The following is an 11,880-nucleotide window of genomic DNA, read 5'->3' as shown; positions in this document are numbered from 1 at the left end:
TATATTTATTTCGTATACTGTAAAATCACTTTTGAAACCACAGTTTGATTTCCATCTAAACACTTTTTTAGTTTCTGCTGACAGTTCAGTTAAACTAGTGCTTCTGAGATTCATCTCGGAAGGCAGAGCCCATTAGAATATAAAAAGGTGAGTCCGACTTGTGACTAGCGGCCCAAACAAGAAGCCTAATCCGTCACATGTCAGTCATTTGGGCCGAACTAGGCCCAATAACTTGATTCCAGTAGTCACACTCAAGTGCCGGCTTTTTGTTTTTTTTTCACGAGTGACCAAACTAGCCAATGAAACAAGACAGCCAGAGCGAATCTTAAGGAAGCCCAAATATCTGGATCCAAACATGAATATAAGAGAAATACTCTTTTCTTCTGATCTTATTTATAATGTAAAGAAAAGTTTTTTTTATCCTATTTATAAGTTGTTTTATTAAATTTTTAATATAAACATACTATTTTGTTCTTTATTTATTATAATGCAAATAGTTATATTTTTTTGAAGGTATATATATTAAATAGGATCAAAATTAAAAGTTTGTTAACTTTTAATGGAATCTATATAAAACATGCTGAGAATAAGCTGCAGCAGTAGGCCTATTCGGCTCCTATGGAAAGAAAACAAATAGCGAAACCTTGAATAAGTCAAGTTTTTTTTGGCTGAGCACGAGGTCAGCCGAAACACAGACGAATAGAAAGTAATTAATTGAGCTTTTGAAAAGGATGGAAATGAATATACAAATATATAGAAATGGACTTATAGATTATATGATTTCAAATATCATTTAATACGTGCAATGAAATCATTACACTACGAAGAGAGAGATATATATATATATATATATATATATAGTACGTATTCATATAAAATCAGTGCAGCTCATTCATTTGGGTAAGACACGTGTCACTCGCACAGGCCATTTGCATGTTTGTAATTTTGATATTTTATGCATGTGAAATCAAATGAATGACGATGACAAGCGAGTAATGACGACTGATGACCTATCACTATCAGACTTGCATCGTCCCGGTGAGGGATTGAGCAGAAAAGCCCCAAAGATCGCAGAGCAATGAATAGGAGAACCATATCCAAAGAAAAATTCATAGAAAATGTTGAACTCCATCCCATGCGGCAACAAGAAGATACAGACATAGCAATAGTGGGTGGAGGAATTTGTGGCCTTGCCACCGCTCTTGCTCTTCATAGGTAAATTATCACTCTCAAACTTTATCTTTGATTCATGGAACATCCAGTTCAAATTCTTCCTGATTAATCAATTTGTGTGAATTGAATGTTGGTGACGTGAATTGTAACTAGTTTCGCAGGAAGGGTATTAATGCTCTGGTTTTTGAGAAATCAGAGACAACTCGAGCAGTAGGGTCAGCAATTACCATCTTCACGAATGGTTGGCGAGCTCTTGATCAGCTGGGTGTTGCATCTAAGCTGCGATCTACTGCAATTCCAATCACTGGGTTGAGCTCGGTTTATACTTACTGCTCCTTATCTAGTTGCAATAGAATTCAAAATGAAGATGGGATAATGCCCTTTGAAGATTCCCAAATATTTACTGATAGCAGCGGATTTAAATGCCTAGAAATTTTTTTTAAGAGCCAACTGTGCTTTTTTTAAGTAGAAATCCAGTTAAATTTTATCTCTTGCATGTCCAATATGAAAGACCCTAGGAGCTGAAGAGGAGTTCCCAAATTTATTCACTGGTTTGAAAATTTAAAATTTATGCATCCAGATTGTAAGACGCATCTATTAGGGAAAAATCTCTGTCATGTTGACAGACAGAAATGCCGTACAAGCATCCCGAACCCTGTCTCACTTGTTAATTTGTTTCCGTTTGCTCTGCTTTTAATCTTCTCTCTTCCTCCCTCCTTTTCTTTTCTATTACCCAGGCTGCATGAACTATCTTTGGATGATGGTTCCAGCCAAAAGATACCACTCAGGTAAATTCTTACTCAATGTTTTGTTTCTAGGTGTAAGGGGAGGTCTTAATATTTTGTGGGTTTCTTCTGGTTCTTATGTTTTGGTCAATTGGTAAACTCTATTATAGAGTTTTCAGTGCATATATATAACTATCTGCACATGATGACCGGTATCTTGTAGAGTTACTTGTAAATGACTCATGTCATAAATTATCTTATCTTTATGAGTCTGTAAGTCAATGAATCCTGTGATTAGTCGTGCAATTCTTCTTGCTGGAATTACTTCAGTGGGATTACATTTGTAGTATTGGAAAAAGCTACTAAAATTTAGTACTGCTAATGTGAAAAGACTAGAGCTAGAAGCAAGTGAAATTTCCATATTGTTGTGCTTTTTCCTTTGTAGGAGTGAAGAACTGCGGTGCTTAAAACGGAGTGTCCTAATTGAAACTCTAGTCCAGGAGCTTCCTGCTAGCATATCATACTTTGGATGCCAAGTAGTGACCATAAAATCAGATCCTCTTACTGCTTTTCCTATACTTCATTTTCGTGATGGTAATTCCATTAAAGCTAAGGTAACATTCCAAGTTAGTGGATGACTGGCCATGAAGTGAAAGTCTCTTGGATCCTTCTCATGTAGTCCTGTAAATGATGCACATAGAGATAAAATATCTTGTTTTATTTATTTTCTTTTTGTGTGGCAAGGATCAGACTGAATTGTTGACAGTTTGTGATAGGATGTGATGGAGCAAACTCCGTTGTGTCCAAGTTTCTTGGATTAAAACCTGCCCAATATTTATCCTCATGCTCGATACTTGGTTTCACAAATTATCCTCATGGCCATGGTCTGGAAAGTGAGTCTATTCGGATGAGGAGAGGAAGCATTTCTGTTGGCCGAATTCCAGTAGATGATAAAGTTGTTTACTGGTTTGTGGGACGAAAGTGGACACCCCAAGGTCAGTTACGGACACAATATTTCTCTACACATCAGTTGCTTTTCTTCTTTTTTGGCCAAATACACATCAGTTGCTTTTCATGTCTCCGAACACAATGATATTGCTTTTCGTGATGCTCAGAATTCAGATAAAAAAGAAGTGTTCTGTTTTTTGAAATTTCATAAAATAATAAAACTGATATCTCAATGCCCTGAGGATTGTATTTTTAAATATCGCCGAAACTTCCAGTTTTATTTAAGATTCCCTTGTATTATGTCTGGGAACAGATTCAGATATCTCGAAAGATCCAGAGATGATTAGAGAATCTGCATTGGAATCAACTGGGAATTTTCCAGAGGAAGTTGTGGAAATGATAAGGAAATGTGACATTGGATCGTTGATTCTCACAAGATTGAAATATCATGCTCCATGGGATATCCTGTTTGGGAGATTCACAACAGGCACAGTGACTGTAGCCGGCGATGCCATGCATTTATGGGCTCCATTCCTTGGACAAGGTGCCTCAGCTGCAATAGAAGATGCAATTGTTCTTGCTAGGTGCTTAGCACAACACCTGACACGCAACAAAGTTCAAGCACCACTGCAAACTTATGTGAAGCAGCGGAGAATGAGATTGGTGAAGTTGTCTACGCAAACATATCTTACTGGCATGCTTTTGGAACCATCATCTGTTATAGTTCACTACCTGTGTTTGATGCTATTAATGGTCTTCTTTCATGACATGCTTGGTCATACCCGCTATAATTGTGGCCCCCTTTAGCTTGATACTTGGGTAAATTTGGGTTTCAATTGGAAATCTCTGTCATATAGTTACACAAGACCTTCAAATTGAAGTATTTTAAGTTGGAAACTGATGTGTTCTCTTGTTTTTCCTATGTACATATTTCAGAATATACATGACTGGAACTTCTTATCTTGTGTCGTATGCTAATTGCTTCCAAGTAGATAGAAGCCATATAACTACAAGTGGAACAACACCTAAGGAGGGAAAAAAAAAAAGGCTATATGACCATATATGAAGGAAAGTCAGCATTTACGGAGATATTTACAAATTACCTTTTAATAAAGTCTTTATGGATTTGGACTCGTAACTTTATGAATTATAAATAAACTCTTTACTAACTGGACTAACATTTATTGTTGTTTTTTATTATAATTTAATTGTAGGAGAGTTGATAGTCAAAATTTAAAAGATCTTGGTAGGTTTTGATTGGAAACCAAACTATAGTTTTAAAAGTAATTTTATGACATATAAATAAGTATGTAAAAATAATTTCATTTTGACTTGCATGAAAGAACTTTTTAAAAGTGTTTTTTGGATAAATTACTACTATTAAATATAAGGATAAAACATGAGAAGTTGCTTATATTTATTAGATTAAGTTCATAGGTGAATTTACATGTATAACAAAATAACAAGTGTTCATATTTCATAAGTAAATTTATAATTGCACGTGCGCATTTTAATAATTAACAATAACAAAATAACAAGTGTCTATATTTTATATGTGAATTTATAGTTACACATAAGTATTTTAACAACTAAAATAACAAACTAATAAATGTGTAAATGAAAATTTACAAATCATAATTTACAATATAAGAGTTTTGATACACAAATTATAAGTATTTATAGATAAATTTATTGTATTTTAGCAACTAACAGTAACAAAATAATAAGTATGATTGTAAAATTTGATCTACTTACCTTAATTTTTGCCCCACATATAAATCCCCAACTAATTGTTTGCTACCATTGGACGTGATTTTTTGAGAAGTGTCCGAAATAATTTTTTTAGAGCTGTCTTTAACATTGGCATAAATTTAAATTCTAGATCTCCTTTATATGGGTTAAAAAAGGTGCTTTCCCATAATAAAAAAAAAGTGTACCTCACCTTTAACCAAATTTGAATTTTCAAAAGTAAGTATATTACATTACATAAATATTAAAATTTTATTTCTCTTAAAAATGTTATTCTTTTATTTAATATCAAAATAATGTCTATAATTTTAAAAATTCAACCTAGATATTTTAATTAGAAATATTTATATTCTCTTAACCTCTTTTATTTATAATGAAGCATATGGTGGATCACAAGAATCATGATTGAACTAATGGAGCGATGAGTTTTAACCAGTTTTTGAAGTGTTGACTGACGAATGTTCTTTCTATCCCTGTCATTTTAATGAAAGACATTTATGCCATCATAATTAGTATCCGCGTGATCACTACTTTCATTCTAAATGTACTCTTTCGGTCCTGGAAGATCTACTTAACTAATTTGATTAGATTTAAAAAGTTAGATAAGTTAGTTAATTATAAGAAATATGACATGTTTTTCCTCAAACACCATAGTCATCTTTATTAATATCCTCTCTCCCTCTTCTACATGATTGCTTATGGTTGAGGGAGTATTCATATGGATTATTTAGAAAAAATTGATAAATATAATAAATAAGTCTTATATTTAGAACCAAAATTAACTTAATAATTATGTCCTATATTAAACACCAGAAGAGTATTATCTTAAGATTAAGATGCAGGCTTGAGTGCCTTTATATTATCACGAATCTTAGGAAGTTGTATTTATAAATACATCTATATGAATGACAATTCATATGCAATTCAAAAATGCACTGCACTAGCATATCTTACTAGTATGCTTCTGAAGCCACAATCTGCTTTAGTTGACTAATTTGTATTTTTAATTTTTTTAATCCTTTTTGAAGCATTGTAAACTGTAAATTAATTTGTTTTACTTCATTGCCAATTTTGCTTAAATTAGACTATTGGGCCCGTACTCCTCTTCTGGCCCACTTTGTAGGTCCATCTGCCATTAAAGCCCACTAAACCAATTTGCTTTCCTGTTTATGATGAAAGATAAAAGAATGCCAACAAGAGTTAATCTAGTTGATAAAAAAGAATGTCAATAAAAGTTAGTTTAGTTGATAAAAAATCAACTCACAATCTATAAAGTTGTGAGTTTAAATCTCGTTGCTAATGTGAAGATATGATTAGTAGACAATCTATAAGTACCTAATACTTTTAAAAGCACTCTTTGATATTTGAGGCATAGTATGGCCTTGGCCAATCATTGAGAGCCAACTCACTAAACTTTTATGTATATTAAAAAAAAAAAAGATATAAAAGGATGAACTTTTTTTCCCCCTGTAAACAAGAAAGGGATGAAATTTACCCTTGAATAATGAAATTGGGTCAGCAGAAATTGCAGTTGACTGTAAAATGGTTTAAATTCATACCGCGTCAATAATGATCACAGTTAATCATACTTTCTTTAGCTATTTTATCCCCAAAAAAGTAACAAGTCTTTCTGTCTTTTCCCCCCAAACCGTAATAATGAGTCTTAAAATTCAGAGTAAAATATTTTGATCTTCTTTATAGTTTGCTCTAATTATACGGACCTTCTTTATATTTTGAAAACATATACTTAAGCCTAAACTGTCCGGTAAGAATATTCTTAAAAAAATAATTTTTTAATTAAAATTTATATTAAAATTATTTTTATTTACTAATTTACCCTTCATGATACTAAATCCTTAAATTTTGGTTTAAAAAGTTTTGAAGAATTTAAAATTTTTTGTTTTGCTTTGAGATAGAAAATTAAATAATTTAGTTAATGTAGACATAAAAAACTTAAATGAAAATTTAATGAATTTTTTAAATAAATATATAATTTCCTAAATAAGTTATAAATATTTCTAGCAAAATTTTTATCTAAAAATTTTAAATTATGAATTTAAATAATTTTTACAATCTCTCATAGATAATTTATATTATATGATGGGGAAAATATATATTTAATATATTTTGTAACCATTTAACGGAAACCTAAATAAATAAGTTTCTATATTTGTGATGAAAAATTAAAACTATAAATTTTATAATATAATCAAAATCAATAAATTCTATTATAGATTAAAAAATTTGAAAATACATGTATTAAAATGATTTTTTTTGTATCAACAATTTTTTTTTTGACAAATATAAATGTTTAAAGAATTTTTATGTTAAGGCAGAATATTTTAGTTAAAAAATTTAGAAATCAAACTTAACCGTCTATTAATGTATGGCAATAGAACGTAAAATATACAAAGTTTATGTTGGAATATTTTTAAAATGAAGAGATGTGTTTTTTGAAAAGTCATGTCCTTATATAAATTTATTAGATTAATAAATTTATATGAGAGGTTATGTCTTCATATAAATAAATTAATATATTTATATGAAAGGTTATGTAGGAAGTTAAAACATTAAATGAACCTACATATTAAATTTATTGTACTTATTTGAATTATGTTGGTTCATGAACCAACGTATGGTTGTGACGTTTTATTTAATAAGTTTTTATTCAAAAACATATCTCTTCAAGGTATCATTCCATGGTCTATATAAACTCTCCACCATCACTTCATTTGGAGACAACACAACACAAACACTAAAATCAAACTCATTGCCTTTGTCTACACACAGAGATAGAGTCAAATTATCACTTTGTAAAAGCCATTATTGTCTTTACTTGAATTTGGGAAGTACAATCCATATTCAAGAGTCTTCATTGTATCCTGAAGAAAATTCACTAGTCAACCCAACTTGCACCCTAAAAGATAGGATTAAGTGGGAGTGAATTAAGCCTAAAGGAAAATACTGCCCACGCCTTAAAGACGTCATGCACCACTTTCTTTTTCATCTCTTTTTCTTATACTCTTCAAAAAACCATTCCTGCCAACAGTTTACTTTTAAGGGAGATTTATATACATTTTTAAAACATAAAAGAGATTTCTGTAATTTAAGTAAAATAAAAGGGTAGTTAGTATATTTTAGTCTAAAATTTAATAATTTTGTTCTAGAAGAACAACTATAATTTCTAAAATTACTCTCCATCAAAATTATAAAATCTACAATCCTTGGATACTTATCTTTTTTTTTTCTTTTGAAAAAAGAGACGATATTAAGTTTTGTTATTTTATTCCCTACGCCCTAACTGTTTTTCTTTTTTGACCGGCTCTACCTCGACCCCGTTAAACCATGCATTTTGTATTTTGATATAATTATCTGATTATAATTAAAGTCATGTTTGTCATTGATGAACGGTTCCCAAGAACTTATACATAAAATACACACACATGTATAAAATACATCCTCTACTTTTTGCCAGGGACAACTTATGTACATCTCATAAAAAGAGGAATATATCTCATATTTGATACTACTATATAGCAAATTCAAATATTACTGGATATGATTAAAAATAATTTTTTGCAAAAATATTTTTAACATTTATATGAACTTAAATTCGAGATCGGTTTTATATGAGTTAAAAATGTATAATCAATTTTGCGCCGACTCATAAGACATTTTAACCATTTTGTTTCCTTTTAAAAAATCCTTCAATGTATTTGAATTTTTTACGTAAAAATTAAACTTTTATTTCCCTTAAAAATGTTAGCTTATTATTTTATATTAAAATAATGACTGTAATTTTTAAAATTCAACTTGGATAGTTTAATTAGAAGTATTCATATTATTTAACCACCTTGATTCCTTTGTTTCGTTTCTTAATTGTTTTATACTCTTCCAGTCATCTAATTAACTAATTTAAGTATATTAGATATGTTGATTAAATTAGTTAATATGATATATTTTTTTAAAAATATTTTAAGTATCTTTAATTCCCTTCTTCTCTATTCTACTTGATTATTGTTGGGAAAATAAAGTTGATTTAGAAAAAAAATATTAAAAAATATATGAAATAAGTCTCATATATAGAACAAACATTAACTCTCTAATTAACTTCTATATTAAAGATTGGAGGAGTACTAAACTTTTAATAAAAGATCAAAAATTTATGATTTGGTTAATATAATACCTAGTTCCTCAATTTTGACCTTATCATTTTGATTTCAATCCTTAAAATATGAAACTAGTGATTTTGATTCAAAATTTGATCCTATTTTGATCCTTGTAATGATTTTTGGTTCCCAAAAAATGTTTTTTTTTACCTCAAAACGTAGTTTTGAAAACTAGAATTATTTATTTCAAATTTTAGAACTAAATTAAACTAAAATTAAATTTCAGAAATTTTTTTGCCAACAAATATCGGGAATTAAAGATGGTATTATCTTGTCACAAAAAAAAACAATAGTATTATCTTTTTATGATTTCTTTCTATCCACCAAAATCATTTTTAAATTTTAACCCAAAAATCAAGCTTATCTCATTTTTACTTTCATCTGTTTTTTTTTGTCCAATTGAACTCTTGATTTGTAATTTAGTCCCTCAAGTTTTTTGAACCGCATCAATGATCTCTCATCACCCTTTCTTTCCCGTCCAGGTGTTAGTCCCCAATCTTGAAAGCCGTTCGAAAATTCATTGTCGAGCTTGATAGATCACGGCAAGACGGCGTCAATGTTTGCTGATGTGGAAGACGTGAAGTCATGCATGGCATTCATCAGCTGGATGATCATATCATGAAAGAAAAATTCCGGTAACCTCCGGCCATGGTGGTTATCTGAAGAACTCTTCTACAGTTTCCGGCTTCGTTGGTCATATTCATAAGGTGGGTAAGGTTGGAATTGGAAGCTGATCTGTAAAGCTAAAAACCTAGCTTTGATCTCAACCAATGAAAATAAGAGGAACAGAGCGACCCCAGAAACTCTATCTCGTCCTCTTCTTATTGGCCTTGCCTAAAAGAAGAAGCAAATGAATAATGACGATGACCTGACAACACTCTGTTCGTCCTTTATTTCTATCTCTCTTGTTTAACCAATTCTCAGATGGTAAAATCTCTTCTGCTCATAATTATGCCAATATGGTTGTGTTTGCAGCAAAAGATAGCCATGGAAACGAAAGTTCTCATATGGTTGCTAGAAGAAATGTGACACACACACACACACATTGATGAGGTTATATAATTTCCTGATGCGTCATTGAAAACCCACAAGAAAAGGACAAGTGTGGTTAATGATTTACCTCGTTTGTTTTGCTGGATCTTCCATGGACGAATTCTTAGACGACTTGAAACTACAGGGGCAAACGTGCTAACAATTAGATTTCTTGAAGGAGTGATTTGTAGTAATTAACATCAACTATAGGGACTGAAACATTAGTCTTCCCCTTTCTTTGTTCTGTTTTGTCCTTTCCATTCCTGTTATCAGGTAAAACTTCGTAATCTTGTTATTATTGTTCATACAGTACACCATTTGAAGCAGCAGTTTCTCCATCAATCACAGATATATATATATATATCAAGAACAGTACTTTGCTCAAAACTTATACAACAAAGAAAACAATTAACAGTATATGTCATAACCTCACCAAAACTATATATCTAAATGAAACAACTCATCAACGTAGCTAGTTACTTGATATGATCAGGCATGTTTTGTACCTTTTCTATCAATACCAGATGATCAAAATGGGTTTAGCAACACACAAGAACTAGAACTATACTCACTCTTCATTATATCCCCAAATTTTGACTGAGCAGCTTCAAGCACTTGTGGTGATGATTCATTATTATTGGGAGGTTCATCTTCAAACACAACCCAGACCTTGCTTATCTTGGTCTCTAGTACTGTCCAAGAGAAGAGGGTTGATGACAGGTTTATATCAATCTTGTCTTCTTTATGAACTTTCTTCTTCCTTGTTGCTTTTTCTGTTGTTACTGCCATTTCCAACTCAGTTGATCTTCTCAAATGGTCCAAAATAGGAGCAAGTGGAGGCTTTGATATGCTACTTCCTCCTCCTCTTAAGCATCGATCTACTGCCATTATATGATCCATACTGATAATATGAACACGGGGGTATTCCAGGTTCTTGTTTTCCACTATCTTCTTGCAGTTCTGGTACAATTCATGAAGCCTCTCGCTCTGTATGGAAGCTTTCTTGAGTATCTCACATGCCAAGCCTCTTGCTGAAGCTGTTAAATCAAAGAACATGTTCACAAGAGCTGAAACGCCTTCACTGAAAGTTTTGTAAACTTGGAAGCTTTCTCTTAAAGTATTGCTCATAGCAGTTTGAGCCAAGCTATCATAAGCTAAAACATCACCAACTGGAGAACAGTCCAATACCTTATCAATCAGAACCTGACACTTTGGCAACGTTCTAAATACCATATCAATGGATTTCTCATCGTATCTCCTAAATTCTAATCCTTTTGACATAATCGGTTCTAGCTTCCCTGCTTGGTTTATCAGCCACTTCATCCTCTCTTCAAGATAAGAAGCATATTTATGCAGAAAACAAACACAGGGATGGTCTGATGATGATGACGGTGATGAGCCGTTCTTTGTGAAACACCTCGCGCTTATTTGCAGATGGCCTGAGACATGGGCTTTGCATAGTTCTTGCTCGAAGCTCCGGTTACCTCCACGAAGAAGACGGTGGATAAGGACGAGGGTCTTGAGGGCGACAAGGCGGTCCTTGGTCTTGTTAAGGCGGCGAGAGATTTTCTCGGCTAGAAAAGGGATTGAACCTGGAGAGTTTGAGACAAGGAAGAGAATCTCATGCATGTATTTGTCATCAATGGTGCCATTATCATGACCTGTGGCTCGCAAAACTGCGATCTCTATGCTGGAGAAGCCGTCTTGTTGATGGTGATACATGATCAAAGCCTTTCCAATGGAGGCATGGTCCTTAACAGACCCAAGAGCAAGACGAAGCTTTCCCTGTATGTCCACACCCATTATTCTCTCTCAGGAATTTTTCTGGGTAGAGATAATAATAAGCTGTACAAGTACACAAATATAAAGGTGGGTAGAGAGAGAGAGAGAGAGATTGATGAAGTAGAGGGCAAAAGCAGAATCAAATCTCTTGTATTTTACAGGGGGAAAGATTACAATAAGGACAAGAATGTTCACCCATATAAAATTGTTATTGGTGGATTGTTTAGCAGTCTGAATACACAACACTTTTTTTTTTTTTTTCTATTGAGAAAAAGAAAAAGATAGGCTATTATCTATATATG

General features: G+C 32.0%; 2 protein-coding genes across 5 annotated transcripts; one reads left to right on the top strand and one right to left on the bottom strand.

Annotated features, from left to right (window-relative positions):
• The first annotated feature begins 1,042 nt into the window (after window positions 1-1,042).
• On the top strand, window positions 1,043-3,810 carry LOC114751927 (monooxygenase 1). Of its 4 annotated transcripts, none has more exons than XM_028940628.1 (6): window positions 1,043-1,215; window positions 1,335-1,481; window positions 1,911-1,961; window positions 2,344-2,512; window positions 2,665-2,893; window positions 3,166-3,810. In XM_028940628.1, exons 1-6 carry the CDS (start codon window positions 1,079-1,081, stop codon window positions 3,651-3,653), a joined length of 1,221 nt encoding a protein of 406 aa, XP_028796461.1. In that variant the 5' UTR covers window positions 1,043-1,078; the 3' UTR covers window positions 3,654-3,810. The 4 variants fall into 4 exon arrangements, with proteins under 4 accessions (XP_028796461.1, XP_028796460.1, XP_028796462.1 ...); XM_028940627.1 differs by having other exon boundaries at window positions 1,044-1,215; window positions 3,160-3,810; XM_028940629.1 differs by lacking the exon at window positions 1,911-1,961 and having other exon boundaries at window positions 1,045-1,215; window positions 3,160-3,810.
• A 6,325-nt stretch (window positions 3,811-10,135) lies between these two features.
• On the bottom strand, window positions 10,136-11,648 carry LOC114751926 (putative clathrin assembly protein At1g33340). Its single transcript, XM_028940626.1, has one exon. It carries the CDS (start codon window positions 11,597-11,599, stop codon window positions 10,325-10,327), a length of 1,275 nt encoding a protein of 424 aa, XP_028796459.1. The 5' UTR covers window positions 11,600-11,648; the 3' UTR covers window positions 10,136-10,324.
• Between the last annotated feature and the right edge of the window lie 232 nt (window positions 11,649-11,880).

The sequence above is a fragment of the Neltuma alba genome, unplaced genomic scaffold (assembly GCF_004799145.2).
Source record: "Neltuma alba isolate B1F8T4 unplaced genomic scaffold, ASM479914v2 tig00007157_pilon, whole genome shotgun sequence".
Lineage (NCBI taxonomy): Eukaryota > Viridiplantae > Streptophyta > Magnoliopsida > Fabales > Fabaceae > Neltuma > Neltuma alba.
This window is presented reverse-complemented; position numbering and strand designations above follow the sequence as displayed.

Excerpts from the sequence above, each read along its gene's own strand:
- LOC114751927 (XM_028940627.1), top strand. The coding sequence starts at position 1,079 with ATGAATAGGAGAACCATATCCAAAGAAAAATTCATAGAAAATGTTGAA. Across the intron at positions 1,482-1,910 it reads ACTGCAATTCCAATCACTGG|GCTGCATGAACTATCTTTGG; the intron begins GTTGAGCTCGGT and ends TCTATTACCCAG. Across the intron at positions 2,894-3,159 it reads ACGAAAGTGGACACCCCAAG|ATTCAGATATCTCGAAAGAT; the intron begins GTCAGTTACGGA and ends GTCTGGGAACAG.
- LOC114751926 (XM_028940626.1), bottom strand. The coding sequence starts at position 11,599 with ATGGGTGTGGACATACAGGGAAAGCTTCGTCTTGCTCTTGGGTCTGTT.